The sequence below is a fragment of the Argiope bruennichi genome, chromosome 3 (genome assembly GCF_947563725.1).
Source record: "Argiope bruennichi chromosome 3, qqArgBrue1.1, whole genome shotgun sequence".
Taxonomy (NCBI): domain Eukaryota; kingdom Metazoa; phylum Arthropoda; class Arachnida; order Araneae; family Araneidae; genus Argiope; species Argiope bruennichi.
The window spans coordinates 32019965-32044018 of record NC_079153.1 but is presented as its reverse complement, the minus strand read 5'-3'; the positions used below and the strand labels follow the sequence as shown (position 1 = coordinate 32044018).

Here is a 24054-nt window from a genome sequence, read left to right as displayed (position 1 = left end):
GTCTTTGCACTTCTACTGCATTTTCATACTTCCAGTAGCATTTTAGAATAAATTTCCTTTCTTCAAATTCAAGTCTGTCTGCCATCACTCGGTTCAATGGGTTCAGTCCGTAAAGAAAGAAGAAATAACTTAGTTATCAGCTGCTAAAATGTGTATACATTTTTTTGGGACACCCTGTATAGAGTAACAATTAACTGCTAATGAATTATTATTGAAATTATATGATTTCTATTACTTAAAATATATAAATAAATTTCATCGAATGGTTTTCACATTAAAAAAAAAGAAAATAATAAAATATTAATGAAAATTATGTTTTCACAACAATTTTCTTCTTAAAAATGCTCTTTCAAAAAAAATCAACTTTTTTTTTTTAAAGTACAGACCCGGTAAAGAAAATGAAAAGGTCTTTATTTCCATGATTACATAAACAACTGATCTTTTACAATAAAACACTTTCCTTCCAAAAATCAAATAGCTTTAAGAATCAAGGTGATTATGTATGGCACGGAGCTTTACTTTTCAGGTGGATAAAATATCACTCACATAACAGCACTTGAAGTATAATCTCCTGGAATGAAAGACTCACTTATGATTTAAAAAGAGAAAATAGTTGAGTATTATCTGTGATTAAAAATAATTATGCTGCTAGTAACTTTCAGGTTCCGTTTTAAAACCTTGATTAACTATGGACGGAATTTTTACAAAAGCTTCTGTTGGAGATGGAATGGGGGTTTCGGGATGACCGTTTCCGATGTGGTCCGATAAATGACCGTTGGTCAGAGGGTCTGCTGGAGCCTGGACAACGGCATGCTGTATGGATGCGGTATCGCTGGCAGTTTCGTTGGAGCTTGTTGAATTATTCGAGGCGGAAGATTCGGCAGATGCACCTACAAAATAAAGCATCAAGAAGCATTGAAAAATTTCATTGGTACGAATGATAATATTGGATATTGTATAAGTTCATTTACATTTTAAGCTTTAGAAATTCAGATTCCAAACAGCAAATAAACTCTTAAACAGTAAACCAAGACATTCATTATTCACCTTCCTTACGATATACATTGAAAATGATTGAACTGTTCCCAAATTTAATACAAAAATGACAAATTTAAGTAAACTGTTGTGGGAAAAAATTGTGCAGTAGGTATAATATATTTTGCTTGTCATTCAAAAAAAAAAGTCGCAAATATATAGGGTATTGGGCATTATTTTTAGTTTAAGTATCACATTATATTCATTATTTGTTTATATGGATTGATTCTTGAAATCCGGCTGAAGTTTTTATTGGTACCACATTTTTTTATGACGAGAAAATTTTTTTTATCAAATGCAGATCTCTCAAATTAAATTCTAAATATAATGTAAAAAGTTTCATCCACTATTTCTTCATCGTTAAGGTTAGTGTTGAATTAGTAATACCCCAAAATAAAAATAACCAATTAAGAAACTATGAATGCTATAACTTCTTTTGTATAGAAAAAAATTAGTATAATCAAATATTGCTCTTATAATACAAAACTCAACTAAATCTAATATAAGGAAATAAATTCTTAATCACTTTTATAACATCAGCAAATAAATAATCTAAAGCACTTAATTACAATAAAATTCCGCACTGAAACATATTTGTTTTTACTCTCACTGTAAGCCTCAAGTACCATCAAGCCAAACCAAATAAATTCTAAAAAGACGAAATTAACATTTGTTGACTTTAATTCTTACTGATTAAAATATAATAGCATGCCATCTCTTCAAATTTGTGAATATTTATTGCTTGAAGTTGCATTTCATTAAATGATTGATATGTGAATTTCAGGAGATGAAAGAATATCAAATTTCAGGCCGAATTAGATATTCTCTGTCTTCATAAAAAGGATTGGATTTTTAGAAAACTTATTATTTGACTTATTATTGAACTTATTATTTGACTTATTATTAAAACTTGAAAATTTCACTTTGAAATTATTGTTTTTATCCCTAGAATTAAAAAGAATTGGTTCTTGGCTGAAATAGTATTGTAGCATAGATAAAATAATTATAAATCAGATAATACATATAGTTCTGTACAACCAGTATATTATAAATTCAACAAGGAAACAGAAATCCTTGGTTCAAAACAATCATGAATAATCTTTAAAAAACAATACAAGAAGTTTTAAATTGCTATTAAATGACGAATAATCATTTACGTCTCATTTGTACCCACCTCCAAGTAGCATTTCTTGTAAAAGATTGTCTATCTTCGCCATTCCGAACAGTTTCGCGAACTGGATCTGCTCTATCATCTGCCATGTGATACTTTGAAGGGCTGGTAATAGCAGTAAAATATCACCAAATCTGCCTCGAGATTCATATTGGCGATCGTTAATGTAATCTTCGAGACTGGTCTGAATCTGATCTCGAAGAGCCTTGATTCGAGCCGAGTCGCCTAATCCTTTGGCATCTGGAACAGAAAAAGAAAAGAAAAATCATCTTTATACAAGAAATATTTTTGATAAGACAAAAATATTGTTAACTGTTTAGGTATTTTATGTCATGTATTTTCATCAAAACAGGAGTGCACTGAGTTAAAAGATTGAGAGCCTCAGTTATTGACAAAAGCCGGACAAGCATATGCACAAGAAAGAGCAGCAATAAAATCGTTTACTATACCTTGGTGCTTCCTTAGGTAGAATGTATGTATTAGTACTACATTAATCGACACATCTTAGACAAACAAAAAAATCAACAAAGGTGTATGGTTAAAACTATTAACCCTGTAATGGTAGCATGGAATCACTTCGAATCCTTCTCGTACTAGTACTAAAATCCTGCCATTTCACTTTTCTCAAACATTGCTGTATAGACTTGGGAGATAGTTGATGTGTAGGTACCTTCGGTATACTAGCTGCTATTTCAGTAGGTATCTTTTAGAATGCTATGAGTTAAATTGCTTCCTTATATGCAACAGAGGATGAAAGGTGTAGACAATTTGATACCTCGTTTCTATTCAATGTATATATAAAAGGAATCAGTTCGATTTTTCATCTCCATTTTGTTCCCTTTGGATTTCTTATAGTTTTACATGGAATTATAAAATTTACTAATTATATATATGTAGTAACGAACGCCTGATGACGAGCGCCATCTGCTGGCCAACAGGTGTTGATGCTTGTTAGACGGAGTACAGACGAGACGGGTCTGAACGAAAGTAAAGACGTGTGACATCAGACGGATCTCTGAACGAAAGACGCGACGTAGTTCTGGACGAGAAATGCCAGACGATGAATGCAGCTGACGAATATTGCCATGCAATGACTGCGATATTAACATGTGAATTAATCCTGCGACGTATTCGACGAAATCTGTTTAATCTTCATTTCCTTTATATTAATGTAATTGTCCGTCCTAAATGTAATTAAATGTGCGTGATTCTAAAATGGTCGTGATTCCTGAGTCCTACATATATATTTACGAAATAGTGAAATGTATATTACAAAAGTTCTAATTCTTCCTCAAAAAAAGTGACAAGAAGAAAACATGGGGCTTTTACAACTAGAAGAGTTGCTATCTTTTGACTAGATAACTCTTTAATGATTAAGAGGATAACAATTAAATAATGATAATGATTATTTGCGGCTGTTTTTCATAAATTACTTTTAAATATAAAATAGCCATCTCTTATAGATATGTATATAATTTACTTTCGCCAACATAAGACAGTGCCTTTTAAAAAATTTAAAAAAAAAATTATATTTGGTCATTAAAAAAACCAAAAGTTTTTTTTTCATGTGAATTTCATTTATTTTCATTTACATAAAACTTAATATTGTATTTCTTTTTATTTTGACACTTTATTACACGTAATATAAAGTGATAACGATACCTGCCTATCCTTCCCTAATATTTTGTTTCATTCATTACCGAATACTACTTTCTTTAATGTTTATAAAGGTCATTTTTAAGTCTTTTAAGGTGTTTTTTAGGAAGTACAAATATAAAATCTATTTTTATTCTTTCGCATACGAAGAGAAACTATCAAAATCGTCAAAAAATTCGAATTGAGATTTTGAATGAAATACCACGGTTCAGACCATCCCAAAAAGCACCAACTCGAAACCGCTATAAGGTAGATTAATGACATTTGTATATCATCTTAACATTGAATTTGTCTATTTCTATCAAATTTTGGACGGAAAGCATGGAGAAGTCCATCTGTATGGCTGTCCACATGTAACATAATACGTAAAGAGCTAAATAGGTAAAATCTGGGACACAAGTTCAGCATCCAAAATGCATATGCTGAATAAATTTTGAACCAAATCTGTCAAAGGGTTGACCATCTATCGGTTCGTATTTCGTATCTATCGAATTTGAAAGATAATTACAATTTTTGTCACACATTTTAATTACAAAATGTAAACGCGATAGTTAAAAAAAAAAGCAATGACTTAAATGAATGAAATTTAGAATAAAATCAATGCCATTACAATTGTAGTTCTGGTTCAAATTCCGGTCTCAATGGGTCGAAAAAAGAATTCCAATACATAATAGGCTTCCTGGTACTTGCATATTTGCATGCCAGCGATAAATCGTCAAAATAAATAAGTAAAATAAAATACCCGAAGGTCGAAGGCTTAATACGCTTTTTCATGACGTTTACAGTTAATATACAAATACTTTCTCTTCATACTATATGAAGAAGCATAATATTTTCATGTGCAGCACTCAAATGATAACGATTTGAGCACTGATGACGTTCCACAATTTTATGCAAGGGATAAAGATAAGGCTTTTATTAGACAGTATGCAAGAAAATTTCTTGCAGACCACTAGCGGCTATTTAATTTACACCGTTTAAATTAATTATAGAAATTTATTAATTATAAACGCTTTTGTTTTATTAATATTTAGTTTTAGTTTAAAATGCATTACGTATATTTGCTTCTGTTTCAAAAAATGGCCAGTTCATCTCTGTTTTACCTAATATACCATTATAGAACCGAAAATGCTGTTCTTTAAAAATCTTGTATTTTTAAAACATTACTATACATTTTGGGCTCTCAAATTTGTATTGAAAATGAGATTAGCTCAACATGTTATTTATGTACTGACTAGTCAGCATGTTTTAATAAATGCAAGTCCTTTTTTAATTAAATTCAGCAATACTTCAAAATAGACTGTAGGAGTGAAATTTGGATGACGGTACCATTCCAGGGTTAATTGTACTTACTTAAAGCTGAATGTTAGTTAAAACATATTACGGTATTAGATAAGGAGTTCTATATCAGGCCAAAGCATTACGGAAAGTATTCAACACTTACCTTTTAGTCATATTTAATTAATGATTTGTGTAAATGCTTTATACATTATATGCACATTTTCATACAAGAATAAAATCTTAGATCATAACTAAATTACATAAAATAACTTTATCCATTTAAAAAAAATAACATTTCAAAAAAGACATTCAAATTAAATTGCTAAAATCCCCGATGATCCAGGAAGAGAGGCTGAAAATTATATTCTGAAAAAAAAGCTTATATTTTCTTGCAAAGTTTATATTAATAATTAGAGTCCCTAAATCGAGTTTAGAAACTTTTTAAATTTTAGCTTATTCCCGTTTCATTTTAACCTTAATTCATAAATACTCTGTTATAAAAAAAATCTGATATTTATTTATTCAATATATATCAAACTAATAAGATACGTACCCATTTATAATTGCCATAGTAGTGGCATATCAAAGAATTTTCAAGGGGAGGAATATTGATCTAATTTAAGAAAAACGAGCTTCGCACAGACAAATGCGCCAGCATGCGTTTCACCTTTTCAAAAGCAAAATTTGTAGAAGGAACAAGAAATTTTTAAGTCCTTGGCAACATTGAACACGCTATATAACGTAATTATATTTTTAATGCTTACATAGTTTTCGAATATGATCCGTGAAGATGGAAGGTTGTTTGGGGCTTAAAAAAAAAACCTACCCAGGAATTTCTAAAAACTAATTTAGATCAATAATGTAATGATATTTAAAAAGACCAGAACAGAATAACCTTTTTTTCGTTATTTTTTTTTTTTTTCTTTCCTTTCCGAGTCCAGGTCTAACACAAAAAGTCCAGCATAGCAAAGAACAAGCTTACAATAAAAACACATAACACATACAGAGAGAGAGACAAAAAGAATGGCTTTACAACAAAAGACTGGCACAGAAGAAACAACTTGAAATCATGCAATGTTCGTACCATAGAAACTGATTTCATTCACAGAAAATCTGAAGCTTACATGGATCGAAAAACACAATAGCTTTAAGGCAGGCAAACTCTGTGTCGTCGACGTGAGCTTCCCGAAGAGTAGTGGTCAGTTCGTCCATTATCCGGCATCCGATGCGACTGATTTCTATTTCTTGAGATTGTCGGGGAATTACAAAATCGTTACCTAATAGAAGAGTGTCTTTGAGATGCATAGAACGTCTTGCCAGACCTAATAGTAAATGCTCTCCGGCATGAGCACGTAACAGAGCTACCTGAAAATGAACGAATTCCTTTGATGAGAATAGGTATGGAATCATCCTGCTTTTGAACAGAAAGATAACAAATGAAATTTGAATAACATTAGAATGCAAAGAGAATAAGGTATTTCCCAGTTTTATAAAACAATATTCAAAGAGAACTGAAGCCCCAAAAAATCAGTTAATAATGTTATGGACGAAATAATCGTCAATAATTACCTATTTACAATTAAAGTTAAGGCAGTTGAAAAAAAGGCAATTTCTCAACAAAAATACCAAAAAGTTAATACTTTATAAGTAGAAGTATCAGGAGAAAATTTTGAAAATATGACTTTTGTAATAATGAAATATGAATTTGCAATCTGAAAGTATCTCATGCACTTTCTATTAATCGGATCTTTTTTCTAAAATGAGAAGTTAAAAAATAATAGGAACAAAATTTGAATTACAAACATGAATTATTAAATTGTATTTCATTATAATAACTGTTTAAAACCGTGTTAAGTTCAATTCATTATAAAAATTCTTCAAAATGATAGTCTTTTATTTTGAAATAAGTCTAAATCAGTTTAAAATACTGTTTGTTTCAAGATCCAGCGGCTAGAACTATTCGATGATTGTACTTTGCTCAGGGGTGATATGCATAAAGATGAGCGGTTATTACGCCTCCTAATTCCACGAATAGTCTAAGTTTGCCTTATTGATAAATGCAAACATTTTTTTCTTTCATCTCAGCTCTCACTGTTTTTAACGAAATAAATGCCTCCTGACGCATGCGCAAAAACGCAAAGTGCTTCCGAAACCGAGAATAAACAGTATTCCATTTTTTTTTTTTATCATGAAAGCCGGAAGCCATTCAAAATGCTTTTTTTTATTACAATGAAGCTACAGAATTAATTTCGTGAAAATATTAAACCGAAAGGATTAGAGCCTTACCTGATCATCCAGAGGTAGGTCACAAAACTGAGGAATGTACTTTGCCCAATCAACAAGTATTAGCAGTTGTTGTTTCATCGACTCGCACACATCCGAGATATTTGCTACTTTCTTCGACGAAATGTCTCCGTCTCCTGATGGAGTCATCTGGAATGATTTAAAAACGCTAATCCCACAAACGCTTCATTGAATCCACAGAATGTATGCATTTGAAATGAGAATCAGCGTTAAAGAAATGCTCCCTCATTTGTTCTTCAGAAGATTCTGTTTTCGTTGTTTAACATATAATAGAACTTAATGACAGATTTTTAAAAAAGGAAAAGCCTTTAAACTATGTAATATATCAAACAAAGGAATGATGTAATAATCTAGATAGTAAAAAAGTTGATTTTTAATGCAAGGTAACATAAAAGAGTACAAGGAAATTAATTGTACGTTGTACCATTGATAACAAATTTTTCAATTATTACTAATAATCCAGTAACGTTAGTAAAAAATGGGTGTTTCTACAGGAAAATTTTAAACCAAGATTATTGTTGTTGTTGTTTTTTCACAGAAATCTAATTTATGTCATTATAAATGAAATCTCAAAAGTTCCTAACAACAGCATTTTAATAATCCGGGCAGAGGCTAATGATTGCAGAGAATAAATTTGGGAATAATTATTTAATTTAGTTAGATATAAGTTTTCTTCTGGCGAAATAAACATAGTCTAGTTGGTAGTAGGACAAAAAGTGAAGTGTATTTTCATTTATTCCTACATTATTATAAAACAAACTTTCAAACCTAAAATGATACACATAAAAGTAATAGACCATAAAATTCTAAGTAAATTGAATGCTAACATTATACATTTTGTTTCAGAAGCCTGAATACAAGCTTTATTAAAAATTATGATGTTTTTTCTAATTTTTTTTAAATCGTGTTTATAAGTATAAGGTTAAAGCATAAGCGGAAATAAATATTCATGCGAAAATAATGATTTTTGCATGCATATAAATATATTGGTACACCAGTACCAGACGCTAGTGTGGTGCAAAGTTTGGAGAAGGCGTTCTGACATTTCACCTTATTCCTGTAAATCTGGAAGCCCTTTTCTACAGGGTTGTTCTCATTCAGTGGGTATTATAATTGCATATTAAGTAGGAACAAAGAAAGTAAATATGAGAAAAATAAGATTAATATAATTCAAAGCTTAAAAAAATAAGAAAACAATTGTTTTTTTATTATTAATTCAACCACGCAACATTAACGATAATATACCATTACGTTTCATTACTACAGCATCGTCTAGTCTTTCATCTTCCTCAATCAGCTGCAGTATTCTTTCACTGATATGAACATCATCTCTAGTAATAATTTCTACAACAGTTGGAGGCATTAGTGAATGAATGCCTTTTGCAATTCGCATAAATCGGTGAGTCATTGAATCCCGATTTTGTATGACTAAAAGTACAGGTGGTAGCTTCTTGATACATTTGCAGAGTATAGTTCTCAAAGGAAAAATTGGACAGACCATATCTGGTAATTTACCAAACTCAGTTCATCTCTTTACCTAAACAGATTTGTACATGTCAAGATACTCAATGTTGGGTACAGCTTTCAATGTTGTAGGTAGTATAGAACAAATTGAAATTTACTTTGACAAGTGTTTTACTAAACAAGTGAAATTTTAAATTCTTCAAGGTGTCATCTTCTTTCTTTCATAGAGAACTACCATGAAATTTTGCCTTGCATACATGACATTGTTCGTAGATGTTTTATTCACGAAAACACAAGGGATTTGTGAAGGTGTTTCATTACAAAAAAAAAAACAATTTAACATTTATGAAAGTGTTTCATTTAAAAAAAATCAATTTAACAATCTGCCTCTTCCTTTGCCTGTAAACTGAATAGGTTTTAATATAATCACTGATAGCAAGAAGAAATGGATGAACGTCCTTCATGCATTGAGAATGTTTGGAACTTGTGATAGAAAAATTCGGTGAATAACCTTTTCCTAATTTCAAGAAAAAGCGTTTACAAATAAAAATAATGATCAATAAGTACGCCTATAAGATGTACCGTTGAAAATAAAAAACAGCAACAGTGTTCCCTTAATTATTAACTTTTTTAATGGATATTTATCTAAAACTGCAGAAAAAATACCAACAATTGCTTCCATATTATACGGTATAGGTAATACCACTAAACGGACTTTACTGGATATTGGATAATCACTAAAACCAAACTTAATTTTTTTTTTCTTATACCCTAATTATTGAAGAGTGATAATGGATAAAGCGCTTGTTCATGCACAAAATATTCCTGTAATCATTATGTGACTTCTTCTAGAAGGCGATCCTGCAGAAACACTTTTCCAGATTCACAAACATTTCTTCATTTCTGATTTTCACATTGGATTTGAATACTTAGAGCAACGACACCTACTTATTTTTTCTTACATGTATTGAATTTATTTTGTATATTCAAATAAAATACCTAATGTAGACAAAGTTTTATGCATAGTAACTTTATATTCTCTCCTGCCTTTACTTATTTTTATTTAAGTTGAAAAACAGTTAGTAAGTTTCCAACATATGATCCAACAGTTGATACATATGGTAATTTTATTTAATACCATAAGTATATTTAGACTAAAGTCCCATTAGAACGTACAAAAAAGATATTTTGCTATGAACCTTAAAATTTTGAACCATGATCAATTAAATGGGGTCGAATCTTAGCTGGAACGTTATTTCCAAATTTTCACACTATATTCACCTAGATCTTTGGTACAGTTGTATACGTACATATTTATAAGCTTACAAAAATAAATATTTTGTATTGAATATTACATACAAATATAAATATTTTTGTATATAATATTAATTTACGTCAATCATTAGGTTCTGTATGTGTCCTCTTTTGGAAAAAATAAGACTTTTTTTGAAAATTGGGAAAAATACTTAATTTTAATAAATTTTAGTACTTATACTTCTGCAGCAAAATATATGATATTATTATTCATTTTAAGCAAAATTTGCTGCTCTTTAATTAAACTTTTAATTAAAGGTGCGGTTTTAGTCGTTTCAATTTATAATTGGAGGTACCTTTTTTAAAGTTCTAGGCGTCATTTCCGAGCAATTCTAGAGAAAAAACCTCAAATAAAAATCTCATTCCAATTCACATTTTTATTTTGATCAAATTTACTTCTCCGAACGGGTAAAACATGGGCTAGTCATACTGGATTTTAACTATATTGATTAAATCAATCAAATTTAGCCATAATTTTTCCCGATTTAAATTCTCCTACCAGTGGCCTATCTTCAGTTTGCTAAAATGCAACTTCTGCCCCTCCCCCACCTTCCGCCCCCCCAAAAAAACCATGAGATGCATTCCAAAAATGTGGGGGAAATTTGAGTTTCATTTTATAACAACATAAATGAGGCTTCTATAAAGGGGAAAAGCCTTAGTTAAAAAATTTCTGAAGTAAAATACAAGTTTACTGTATTATAAACTAAATGGGATAAAATTTCGCACATCATATCCTTTTATTAATGTATTTCAAGAAAAGCAATTTTTTTTTTTTCACAAATTCGCTGCATAATATTTAACAGAAAATTAATCTAGAAGCTGTTATATGAAATTCCTTACAGAAAAATCTTTAAGAAATTCGTAATTTAAATATAAATTTTAAAAAAGTATTAAAAAAATGTAAAAAACAAAAACTACCTGTCTAGAATACATTTCTGCATTAAGAAGTGCTGTTAAACTTATGCCAGAATTATTTGTGGCTTCATCGTAGCTTGGCCGCCGACAGCTGATTCTGTCTCTTTCATTTTGTACAGCTACGAGTACAAAAACAACATTAGGGAAATAAATAATAATATTATCAAATTCGCTTATTATGGCACGTCGAAGTATCACTACTATCTCAGAATGAAAAAAAATATATATGTTCTAATATTTTAGAATGTTTGAATAAAAAAATTTATAGCAAACTCTGATTACCTTCTTTTTTCATTCCCGCTCTAAAACATTTCTTTAATCTGCAGTACCGACATTGGTTTCTTTTGTCTTTGTCCATTACGCAGCTCCTTGTGAAACGGCACGTATACACGTGATTCTTCCGAACACTTCTTCGGAAAAAACCTTTGCAGCCATCGCAGCTGGAAGCCCCGTAATGTTTGCCAGTGGCTCGATCTCCACAGATAGCACATAATTGATTCAGGCCATTGATCGAGTTATTTGCTGCAGCTGCAACTCTGTTGAGTTGGTTGTTAGTAACTTGCTGCAAACTGATCTTGGAGTCCCCTGCAAAATTAACAAGAAATTGTTAAATTAACAAGTAAGGCAAAATAACAGCTAGAAATAATACAAAAATTAAAATACTGTTATTTTAAAAATATTTTTAAATAAACATAATGTTATTCCCTTTCCCTCTCAAACGTATTTGATAAATGTTCGTCGATATGTAGGTGTGGTTTTATTTTAGTTAAGCATAGGGGATGGCATAAAAGTGCCACAACAATGAGACACTTACCTATTAAAGAAAATGTCATCTGTTCTTCGGATTTCCGACTTTCATAACAAAATTTAAAATGCAGGTTGCGTTTAAATCTCACTGTAAGCGTATTACTAAACATATAAATACATTTAAATGCATACACATATATTTAATGAATACTTTAAAATGCAAGTTAATAAGCATTATAGAAAATTTTCTTTTTCCTAGAATTTAAACATTTTATGCACCAACTACTTTGATAATATTGTTTTTAACGAAGACTTGATAATTAATCTTACAAAACACAGCGAGCATCCAGAGTTGTTGCGCCAGATGGCCCTCGAGGGCATTAGTGATATCCCCGATCAAGCCTTGAAAATCTACATTGAGGGAAGAAAAAGGAAGTCTGGGAGAACTGGAAGTGGCATATTTTTAAAATCAAGTAGAGGGGAATTAAGGCATTGTTTTATAAACTCAGACCATGATTCAGTTTTTCGATCTGCACTTCTTGCTATTAACAGAACTTTGGACCCCGCCTTGGAGACTGATAATTCCCAAATTTGGATCCTCTCAGACAGCAAGAGCTCAATACAATACTTAAAGAACTGGTCACACATTCTTGACAAGTTGAACCAAGACATTATCTCCAAATTAACTAAATTCGCAAGGACCGGGTCAGTAGCATACAGTGGATCCATTCTCATGTAGGCATCCACGGAAATAAAATTGCAGATGCTTTGGCCAAGGAAGGAAGCATATTGCCCTAAGTTCCAATACCCACTCTTCTAGAACTACAGGCCACGGAGATCCACGCCTTGTTTAAACTAAGAACTAAAACGAAATGGAGGATTCCCCCACAGCATGATTGCTATGCCAGTAGGTGTCCAGGCTTGTTTCTGGCGTGCACCAGTCCAAGGGGTATTCAGACGCTCTCATCTAGTCTAAGGTCAGGCCATATAAAAAGTCTTATCTTCATCAGAGGCCAAACGATGTAATCCCCTTGCCACTGCACGCTTTCCCCCCCCCTCATATCATTAACTGTATTGACGCCTCTGTGAGGCAGTTAGTAAATGAGGGTGAGTCAGTTCACAATCTTGTGCGAATCGATCTCTTGGACTTGGTTTGAAATGGTGTTCAATCCAAGGGAGATAAGCCCCAACAACAACAAACTTTTATTGGACAAGGAAACCATCCTCACTTGGTTTTCTTTGTCTCGGACGCATGAATATTTCTCTGTCTCAGACCTAGCTATCCTTGCAACAGTTCTATTGGTGGCAAGAATAAATGGAAAGCATAAAAAAAAGGTGATGTTTACTTTATTTAAAGTTTTCTAGTCTACTTTATCATCAGCCGGCGTCCGAGCCCAGGAGTAGTGCGTCTTCCCCGTGATCTGGGCGTCCCGCGTTCGAGTCCTGCTTCGGGCATGGTTGTTCTTTCTGCGAGGTGTGTGAATGATACCCCCTGTAAAAAGGGGTTGTGCAAGCCGTTGTATGTGTGTGTAAGTGTCATCTTCATATGAGCTAGAAGTCAGACTTCTGCCTTCGGGTGCTCAGGGGTCTTTACCCTCAGAAGCAACTGCACCCTTCTTTCCTTTGTAACACATTATCGTCTTCATCATACACAACTCAGCATCGTGCGCTTTATCTTCTTTAATGCTGTGAAAACTGTATTTAAATTTTCAATGCCTTTCTATCCAACAACTAGGTTCAAATTTTAATAAGGGTGCGCAATGCTGATGACATGACCACACGCCACATTTTATTTGTCTAAGTTGTTACACTTTCGGATTAACTCATTCACATACTCTCAAACACAGAAATCTACAGATGACCAACCCTTTGATCTGACAACCCTTTCAAAATCTGGTATAAATTTACAATTCCAATGAAAACGCTAACATGCTTAATTTCACATGTCAAGCTATTTGCGTTTTTAAACTATCACAGTCACTTGGACATGGACAGACGAACAATCAGAGAGCCTTTGTCCTAAATTTAATAGATATTAGTAAATATGGCGGGAAGATCGCACACCAAATTTCATGCCTGTTGCACAAGGTGTTTTTAGTTATCAGATTCACAGACTAGCAAATAAACAGACATAATTTTGGAAAAATGATTTTCAAATGCAAGAGGTATAAAATGTGAAGATTCTGGAAAAAGATTTAAAAACTGGAAGCTGATTTTTTTTCCTCCTTTTTGCTTTTGAAACACTAGTATATAAGAAAAGAAAAAAAATCCTCAGTTCTACCCTATTTTAATTTTGATCACATAATTTCTAAATAAATGTGTATAAATCCTTTTTGAACAAAAAATGAAGTCATTATAGAATAAATCTGCTGTATATTATAAAAATCTGCTGTATATGCTATATATATATAATGTCATGTTTGAAGTGTATATTGAATTATCTGCACTACACTATAAAGTTATAAAAAAACATGCCATATATTTTAACATTTAAGTTATCATTTACGCTAAAGAGAAATGGTGCACACATCTTGAGTTATATTCATATTTACTAGGGATTGCAATACCGGTACACCGGGATACCGAATACCGGTATTTTGAGCCATTTGTACAATTTTGTAATACCGGTATTCACAAGTTTAAATACCGGTTTTTCGGTATTTACTAGAAATTTTTAAAAATGTTTCCACTGTATGTTCAGGTATCGCGAACATAGCAAAATAGTATACGTTTTTGTTTTTATGTCTCCCTAACGGGCGAAATTAAATAGATAATTAATGGCTTAATTAATTGCTTAAATCTAAATTAGCAAAACATGGATTATCCCTGAAAGAAAATATTGTATCCATAACGAATGATGGAGCCACAATTATGAAAAAAGTTGGAAAGTTGATTGGTTCAAATCAGCAGTTGTGCTATGCACATGGAATTCAATTAGAAGTAATAAATGTATTATACCAAAAAAATAAAGAACAGTAGAATCCAAATACTGTGGATATAGAAACTTCGGATTCCAACTTTGAAAAGAGTAAGAGTAAGAGTGAGAGTGATATTGACAATGAAGATAATGACAATGTAATTGTTGAAGAAGATATTGCTAATGAGGCTGAAATATTAACCCATCAAGACTTGCTTCCTATAAAGTTCGAAAAATTGTTAAGATATTTAAATGTTCCCCTATAAAAAGGATATATTACTAAAATATATATACTAACTGAAAATAAAACAGAATATATGTTAATATTAGATTCTAAAACTCGTTGGAACAGTTTAATCCAAATGATGAAACAGTTTTTGAAACTGAGAAATCCAATCCAAAAAGCAATAATCGACTTAAACCTGCAAATTAATTTTTCAGATAGTGAATTCGACTTAATATCCAGAACTCTATCAGCTCTACTTCCAATAAAACAGACTATTGGAGGTATTATGTCGGAGAGATTCTAATTTAATAACAGCTTATGCAACAATAAATTTCATGTTGCAGTCACTGAAAGAACAGCACACATCACTATCTGAAGAATTATTAATTGCATTGAAAAATCGCACAGAAGAAAGGCATATCGAAATAGAAAATGTCTTAGGGTGTTTACATAATTATAATGATTTTAAAAATTAAAATGAAAAAGAAGAAAATAACCAATTCAAATCTGATTAAGTTTAGAGTAAATTTTCTTAAAATGTTTTACCCACAAACCTATCCACATTCAGAAGAATTCGGTTCAGTTATCGAAGATTATGATGATACTAACGTCGATAGTGAAAAGGAATTGTCTCTTGAAGAAAAATTAGAATTAGCGATAAATAAAAAAAATTTCAACGAACCAAAATAATATACAGAAATCAGCTATATCCAAAACCATCCGACGAGAAATCGATTTATTTGAAGATGAGGGATTTAGAGGTAAATACTTGGAAAAAGTATATCGCGCATTGCTAACAGTATCACAAACTAGCGTAGATGCCGAAAGAGCGTTTTCGACAGATGGTCATTTTTATATAAAATTACTTTTCAGGCTTAATGATAGTACAATTGATGTATTATGTTTTTTGAAATCCCATTTCAAAAATTTGTAATAGTACCACAAACTAAATAGATATTTACATTTTTTTTTTTTTTTTTTTTTTTTGCGATTTAAATAAATAAGATGTTTCTTTACTTTTTTGTGATTATATACTGTTATCATTTATAAGTTACAAATTATTTTTTGTGATATTTACTCTAACAAAACTGGCATAATAAAACAAAGATACACCTGTGTTTTCTTTCTTTTTCTAAAATTTCTAATACCGGTATTAAAACCGGTATCCCGGTATTAAGATTTAAAAAATACCGAAAACCGGTATTGAAATTTTGGTCCGGTACTGCAATCCCTAATATTTACACAACCTCGTTGTCAATTCATTTCCTGAAAATTTTAAATACATTTACTTGCCTGTGTTCAAAATGACATTACTAAACGGATATTTCCCCGCCCCTCACCCTTTTTTTTCACTTTAAAGTAACATATTTTTTCCTTTATTAATAATGTTTGAAGTTATGGCCACTATGACATCAAAATAACAAAATCGGAGGGAAGTCAGCCATCTAACTCTCTGACCCGCCACGAAGGCACACGGATTTAAACCATAAAACTGAATGACCGGACCGCCGCAACAGCAACATTGGCGGGAACTGTGGTTGAGTCCTAAGGGCCGTCACCGGCCACGGTACAACCCTCCCCGAAGGAAGTACGTCCCGTCATCGATGGGAGGAGTCAGATCCCCCACCTATTAGACGGGGAAAATTGGAGGAAAATACAACTATAAACTACTCTTTCTGCAATAACTTTGAATTATTTTTTAATTTAGTGAAAAAAAAATTTGCAGCGGTAAAATGGTTTTCTCACACACTGTGACATTTTAGTGTAAAAATATCCTATAACAGAACTCTTCCTATTTTTAATTTGAAACAATGAATCTAAGCAACAAATATATCTAGAAAGGAAATATTTTTTCTTTGTTAATAATTAAAATGTCTTCTTTAACTAAACATCAACATTTTATTGCCCATTAGCAAAAGATAACTACTTCTATTCTGAAACAATTAAATTGTATCTTCAGAGTTATTTCAGTAAGTGTTTGATTGCAAAAAATATATATTTATGTACATGCATTTAATTTCACTATTGTGTGGGTAAATTCAACTCCATTTTTAAAATGTATTTGTAATTTTAGCAAATTTTTTAAGGGTATCTTTAATATAAACATTTTTAAAAATGTGTTTGCTTAATAAGCGTCTGCAATATGCCAGCAACAACTTGAATCAAATGTAACTAAGCAAATCTTTAGTTTATTGACTTGCTATTTGTATAAGGAACGTCTGTAGATAAAATTGCGATATCATATCAAAATCTTAGGTTTTCCAACCTGATATTTATATGCTACTTCATTTCTTTTGTGCTGTAGGAGATAATTTAGTTCTTTTAAGTTATTAATGCTTTAAACAACTTTTAAAACAAATAAAATATTCCAAATGTGTAAAAGAAATTTAAGAAATTTTATTTAAATATACGAGAATATTACTCGACATTTTTAAAACTGCAGTTTATTATGGATGTACTATTTTTTCTTTGGGTATAAAACGATCACTTAAAAATGTGTACACCTTCTATGAATATAAAAATATTTTCAATATATACATATATGAAAAAAGTATCTTAAATAACAATTTTAGAAACTTGTTCCTCAACAACTTCTTAATCTATCTAATTTTATATTCTTAAATTAAAGTAAATACTTCTATCTATTAATTAAAAAGTATGTTATTGATAAAATGATTCACTTTCCGGTAATATATAATAAAAATATTTTATGCATTGCGTTATAAAGATATTCTAAATACTTGAAGATGCACTATTCTTAAAATTCTACCTCCCTATTTTGCTCATCAATGAATTATTTAATTATTTAAATGTTAGGTTCTAACAGAAACACACCTCACTTTGAAAATATGTCAGATTTCATAAGATGGATTATACATTTAAACATTATTTTTTAGCGACAAGGATTATAAAGATTGACATAGAATAAATTCGATGAGTTTTCTGTTGGACTGTGTTAAAACTCGAATATAAATTGCTTTATAAAAAGAGCAAAAAAAAAAAAAAAGAAAAGAAAAAGGGAAAAGCATGCATAATTTTAAAAAAATCAAACAGAAGAAACATGTGATCTGTTTAGTAGCCCCACTGATAAAAACAATAAGTGTTCGTCCATTTATTATAAAAATGGATTATGTAAGAATGGATTATTAATGGATATTTATATACAAGAAATTTGAGTATGGTCATTTTCTCTGAGAACAGAAACAGCTTAAAATTATAAAGAAATTCATCCACAACACGCTTATTTTTGCATCTTATTTTTTCTCCAATCCCACAAACCGATAATTCATTTTCAAATGTTATTCTGAATATTAAGTTTACAAATAATTTCCAATACGGACTCATAAAACATATTTAATCAGTTCATTTCTAACAGCTTTGAAAACAATTAATAAAACCGAAATCATTTTGAATGTGAAACATTTCAACATTTTATATGATTAAAATATGGAACCTTCATAAAAAGGAAACGAGTACCAAATACCATGAAGGACATAGAACATTAATAAATGAATTCACAGTTAAAATTATCAAAATAAACAAAAAAAGATACTTAAAACAATAATATACGCAAACATAATCACTTACACATTTCCATTGTATGATTACGTTTTCCACAAAATTTGAATTCATTCTTAAATTAGAACTAGTTATTGTAAAAGAAGTCAGGGGAAAATTGCAGTTTATCTCTGAGGTTTTTATCTTACAAAATATTAACCAATAGAATGTTTTATTTTCAATCATCGCTGAAAAATTAGATTTTATGAGAGGAAAGAAATTCGGCAGTCAAAGTCCAATCTAAAAAAATATCGTTATCAATTTCTTCAACACTACTTAAGTTTTATCATTAGAGTATGTATTTAGAATTGTTGATAATCTTAAGTTTAATTCGGCTTTCTGATTCGTTGATTCGTTCATATTTTCTATGCCATTCATTTTTATCAGTTCAGAACAACCTAAAAATAGCTTGTGTAAGTTACAACGTGATTTTTATGATACGTTTATCCATTCATTGTATGACGATTCTCAAATAAATAACTTAGTGTAAAAGAATGTAGCAAAAAAAAAATCACTAATACAATTAAATTTTCCAATTTCTATAAAGTATTTGAAAAAAAATTAATTAAAACATAAGCTCAATTTTTTAATATAGAAATTGAAAAAAAAAACCGCTATACTGAAAATACATGTAAGCCGTAAGAATTTTTGAAAATGCTGTTTATCTAAGGGATCCATCAACAACATTTCGTGGATTAGTATTAGGTGCAAACAAAATATTAAAAAAGTATTATCATCATAAATTGATTTTAAAAATATCCAGCAAGTTCGTATATCAACTACTTTCAAGTATAAAACACAATATTTAAAAAATGCGCAGCTATTTCATGATATAACAAATAAAATCAATTAAATGGAAAGTACATTTATGTTCTAAGGTTTAATTCATTATTCATAAAGCATACACCTATACCTTTTACAGAGATTTTTAGATTACAGAGGACATGTTCAAATCTATTTTTCTGTCACAATACATGGGTTAACTTTATCGTATTTTGATTTTGCTATGTAACCGATTATTAGTTAATATTTAGAATACTAATTATTTCATAAAATAGTGAATATCTTATAATAGATAATGAACAATTGCTGTACGAGAATATACGATTCTCAGTGTGTGATATTTAATGTTCACTTTTCTTCTTTATCATCTTTCTGAATATATATTGAAAAATCTTTATTTGTGGATGACAGTTAAGATTTTTTAACGAAAGTTTATATTTCAAGTGATCTCACATTATAACCCTTTATTATTAAAATTATTAATGGTTAAATATTTTTTTAAAAATTCTCAGAACTAAAAAAAAATTATTGATTATTAAAAATTTTATACACGTTTTTTCGGCAACATTTTATATTTCTATGTAATCAGTAATTATATAAATTAATGACAATACTGCTAACAATTAAATTTGAAATGCGGTATTGGCAACCAACAGAAATAAGTTGAAGATTATTTACTATAATATAAGAGATTGAACTTATGGAATCTTAAAAATAAAATAAATGTTTTATAATGTTCTAAATTGATAAATTGATTTATAATCACTCTAGTTAGCAAATGGATGCTAACATAAAAATACTTTTTTAATGAATACAAAATTTGCTTACCAAACCTATATTTTTCAGTAACATTAATGCATTTTATAAAAGTTATTTCACAACACAATCATTTTTAACTATTTCCAAATTCATATTCTATCTGCCGTCAACAAATTTAAAATGACATCTAAACGTTTCCGTTCGACGTTTATAACGACATTCAAGTCTTTATTCAAATACAAATATTTAACTACATTTTCAAAATTGCAGACATTCCAGTATAATTATTTAAATTTTATTCTATTTGTAGAGCAATAAAGCTAAATTTATCTAAAAACTATTACAGCAAATTAATCAACTCTATAAAATTTCTTTAACTTTTTTAACAGGCAAATTCTTCAAAGATCTTACTTCTACTTTTGCAGTAATAGCATTTTAATAAAAACTAGAATGAAATTTAAAACTATTTTTTTTATAAAAAGTAGCCGACTCTATACTATAAAAACTGTTTTATAAAACAAGAAATTAGTAATCAAGCGAGTAAGGAAGCCTTAGTCTCTTGATATATCACATAAACACTTCAAGAACCTGTAGTTTTAATTATAACAATCTATAATAATTAACTGAAATCTTGGCCAAATTTTTCTAAATAGAATAATATTAAACAAAATAAGTTATTGAATGTGAAAGTCTATTCAAACAACCATAGTTAAATTGCGCAAGTTTCATTATTTTATCGTTTTCGGTAAAGGTGAATTTCCAGATAGTTAGATTTCTGTTACATTTTATTGTTATCCGAAATATTTTACATTCATAGAATAAATAGCTCGATAAAAAAAAAGACAGTGGTATCTTAAAAAAATGTTTTAACTTAAAAAAATTTTCAGCGAACATTTTCGTGAAAACTATTTTGATAAGTGGAAAGATTTTTGAAAAATTTACTACAATCTGTTATATTTATGTCTATTCTATAACAGTTATCTCCAATGTTGTTAATTGTGTCCCATTAGATTCGCAAAATTTTCCATTGTTCATCTTATCATTTCGTCAGTTTCTGGCTTTCAAAGCTTAAAATCACATACACACGCACGCACGCAGGCACGCACACAACAACAACAACAATAACAACAACAAAACATTGGTATTGAGAACATTTATACAGTCATTCCCAAACACTGCGCTATGGCATAGTTAATAAGTTAAATTATTATTTCATCACGACTTTAAATGTCTCCATTATTTCATAAAATAACTAAAAGCCTAGAATATATTTTATCAAAAAAAATTGGAATTATACACCTCAACACTTATACAGATAAGTAATAAGTAATGAACTAATCTCGACTGTTTTCAAGCTAGAATAATCGAACAAGTCCACAAATCTTTTCTAAAAGTTTTTTAAAGAATAATATTAAAATATGATCGCTTACTAAATTTTACTGCAGCTTAAGATTTTACTTACTTACGATATTTTATAATTCTCTGAATTATAATACATCAAATCTATAACATGTATATACATTGAATTATTAAAATCATTATTAAATATATTAAGGAATAATTAATTATTTATTTATAGTGTTTCTAGATATCAATTTTTCATTGAACAGATTATATTATAATCTACTTGCCATGTTCTGCAAAATATTAATTTTTAATACAATATTTGTTAGAAGTTTAATATTTGGTTGTAATTTATTAATTCGTCACATCATTTAATGGTTTCGTTTGTAAGAATTCATTAAAAATAATCAATAAAATAATTAATTTTTTGAGTTTTATAACCTTAGTTATTTTTTCATAATATACATATCACAAAAATAGATTTTGAAAAAAAAAATACATCTTTATAAATTTATAAAATAAAATTTTTGATTGAAATAAATCTTTAGCATATTGAATTTTTAAAAAAATTGTTAAAATGCAAGATTAAATTGATTAAAGAAGAGCCTCATATTGTACACTGTTTGGGGTCCATAAATGCCTAAATCCACCACTAAAGGGGAGGGGAGACAGAAACAATTGAAAATAACTTCCACAAACAAAACCTCCACATTTCCACACAAAATGACCATACACTACGCACATTTGAAACAATGGAAGAATATTTTAAATTGAGTCACTCGGAATTTATTCATTTATGTATTTTTCAGATATCATATCAGCTAAATATGGTTTAGGATAGTTATGCCCAATTTACTATGGGATCCAAAAAGATCTGCATTTGGCAAGTATTCAATTTATACTATTATAAAGAATTTTTATTTATATATATATATTTAACTTTTCTAAGCATTAGTAAAATTGTGATGCGAAAGAAATCCTCGTTTCTCTAGTAAACAATTAATTTTCATTTGCATATTTTTTCAAACAAACAAAAATTGCGCTACGGCTTATCAGAAGAAAAACAAGTGTTTGTCGATTTGTCACGCGCCTTGAAAAATGAGAATACTAAAAAAAATTGATTTCAAACTAGAGAAAAATATAATACAACTGAATTATTTTCGATTTATATAATTTATTAAATCATCTAAAAATATCTTAATTCCTTCAAGTATGGTGGTCTATTTCCTGAATTACTTTTATCAAAATATTTGAAGCATGGGAATCCATTAATATATATTTTTAATATTTATTTTAACTTTCAAAATATTACATTTTTAATTTACTTTTTTCATTAATATTTTTTGAACTGATCACCATGCATGAAATACTTTGAAATAAGTGGTTCAGGATAAAAACGTCATCAATAACTTGAGAGAATTAAAATATTGTTCTACGCATCAAAATTTTAAAAATTGAAATTTAAAAGTTGAATTACCAATTCTTACAAATTAATTAATACGTTAATAATAAGTTAAAATAGCGCAAATTGAATACATTTAACTGAATTAAATTTAATAGAATTTAATTAAAGTAATTAAATTGAATATATTTTGAATTCATGTTTTACAATTTTACATAACCTAATTCCTCAATTATTTGAAACTTCATTTTGAACTTGTTATGTTTTTCTCTGATATGCAATATTTTATGCTGAACGTAATGAAAGAAGCTGCATCATTATGGATCAAACTTGATTCGTATCTGTAATCATTATTAAAATAATAGGGCTTATTAGATGTTTAATTATTAGAAGTTACATATGATCCTTGAAGTTACATATAGTAATAGAGGTTACATCTATATTTCGGGAAACAGCAATAGAAATGCACAGCTGTATAAAATGCATAGCAAATGAAATATCAAACAGAAGACATATTTATAAAGAAACATTAATACTTGTATAAAAATTACATTTTTTATTTATACTAAGAATATGATTAGATAGGAAGAGAAAAAAAATTTTTTAGTTATAAAGGAAATTTTTGTTCACATTTACAAAGGAGAAAAAGTATTTCATTAATTTTTTTTAAATATTGATTGAATAAAAGAGTTCAGATTTTTTTTTTCTTATAACAAGTATAAGAAAAATTTGTTTATTTGTTCAAATTAAACACAAACTTTATCAATTAATTTATATTTATACTAAGAATACGATCAGATAAGAAGAGAACAAAAATTTTTATAGTTATAAAGGAAATTTTTGTTCACATTTACAAAGAAGGAAAGTATTTCATTAATTTTTTTAAATATGGATTGAATAAAAGATTTAAGAATTATTTTTTTGCTTATAACAACTATAGGAAGAATTTTTTTTATTTGTTCAAATTAAACACAAACTTTATCAATTAATTTTTATATATACTAAAAATACGATCAGATAGGAAGAGAATACAATTTTTTATAGTTATAAAGGAAATTTCTGTTCACATTTACAAAGGAGAAAAAGTATTTCATTTATTTTTTTATATATTGTTTGAATAAAAGAGTTCAAAATTATTATTATTATTATTTTTTGCTTGTAACAAGTATAGGAAGAAT

At 29.3% G+C, this 24054-nt stretch overlaps 1 protein-coding gene across 4 annotated transcripts in view; it reads right to left on the bottom strand.

Moving 5' to 3' along the window:
• Window positions 1–390: 390 nt before the first annotated feature.
• LOC129962617 (hepatocyte nuclear factor 4-gamma-like) overlaps window positions 391–24054 on the bottom strand; it is a 99244-nt gene continuing 75580 nt past the window's right edge. For 3 of the 4 annotated variants that reach the window (XM_056076445.1, XM_056076444.1, XM_056076446.1), the window contains exons 2-7: window positions 11423–11725; window positions 11144–11259; window positions 7430–7576; window positions 6268–6508; window positions 2210–2446; window positions 391–890 (exon numbers count right to left, since the gene is read on the bottom strand). In XM_056076445.1, the coding sequence (XP_055932420.1) occupies window positions 649–890; window positions 2210–2446; window positions 6268–6508; window positions 7430–7576; window positions 11144–11259; window positions 11423–11725 (1286 nt within the window). In that variant the 3' untranslated portion in view covers window positions 391–648. Of the gene's footprint in view, window positions 891–2209; window positions 2447–6267; window positions 6509–7429; window positions 7577–11143; window positions 11260–11422; window positions 11726–18618; window positions 18644–24054 lie in introns of those variants that run through there. The other variant, XM_056076447.1, reaches the window with a different exon arrangement.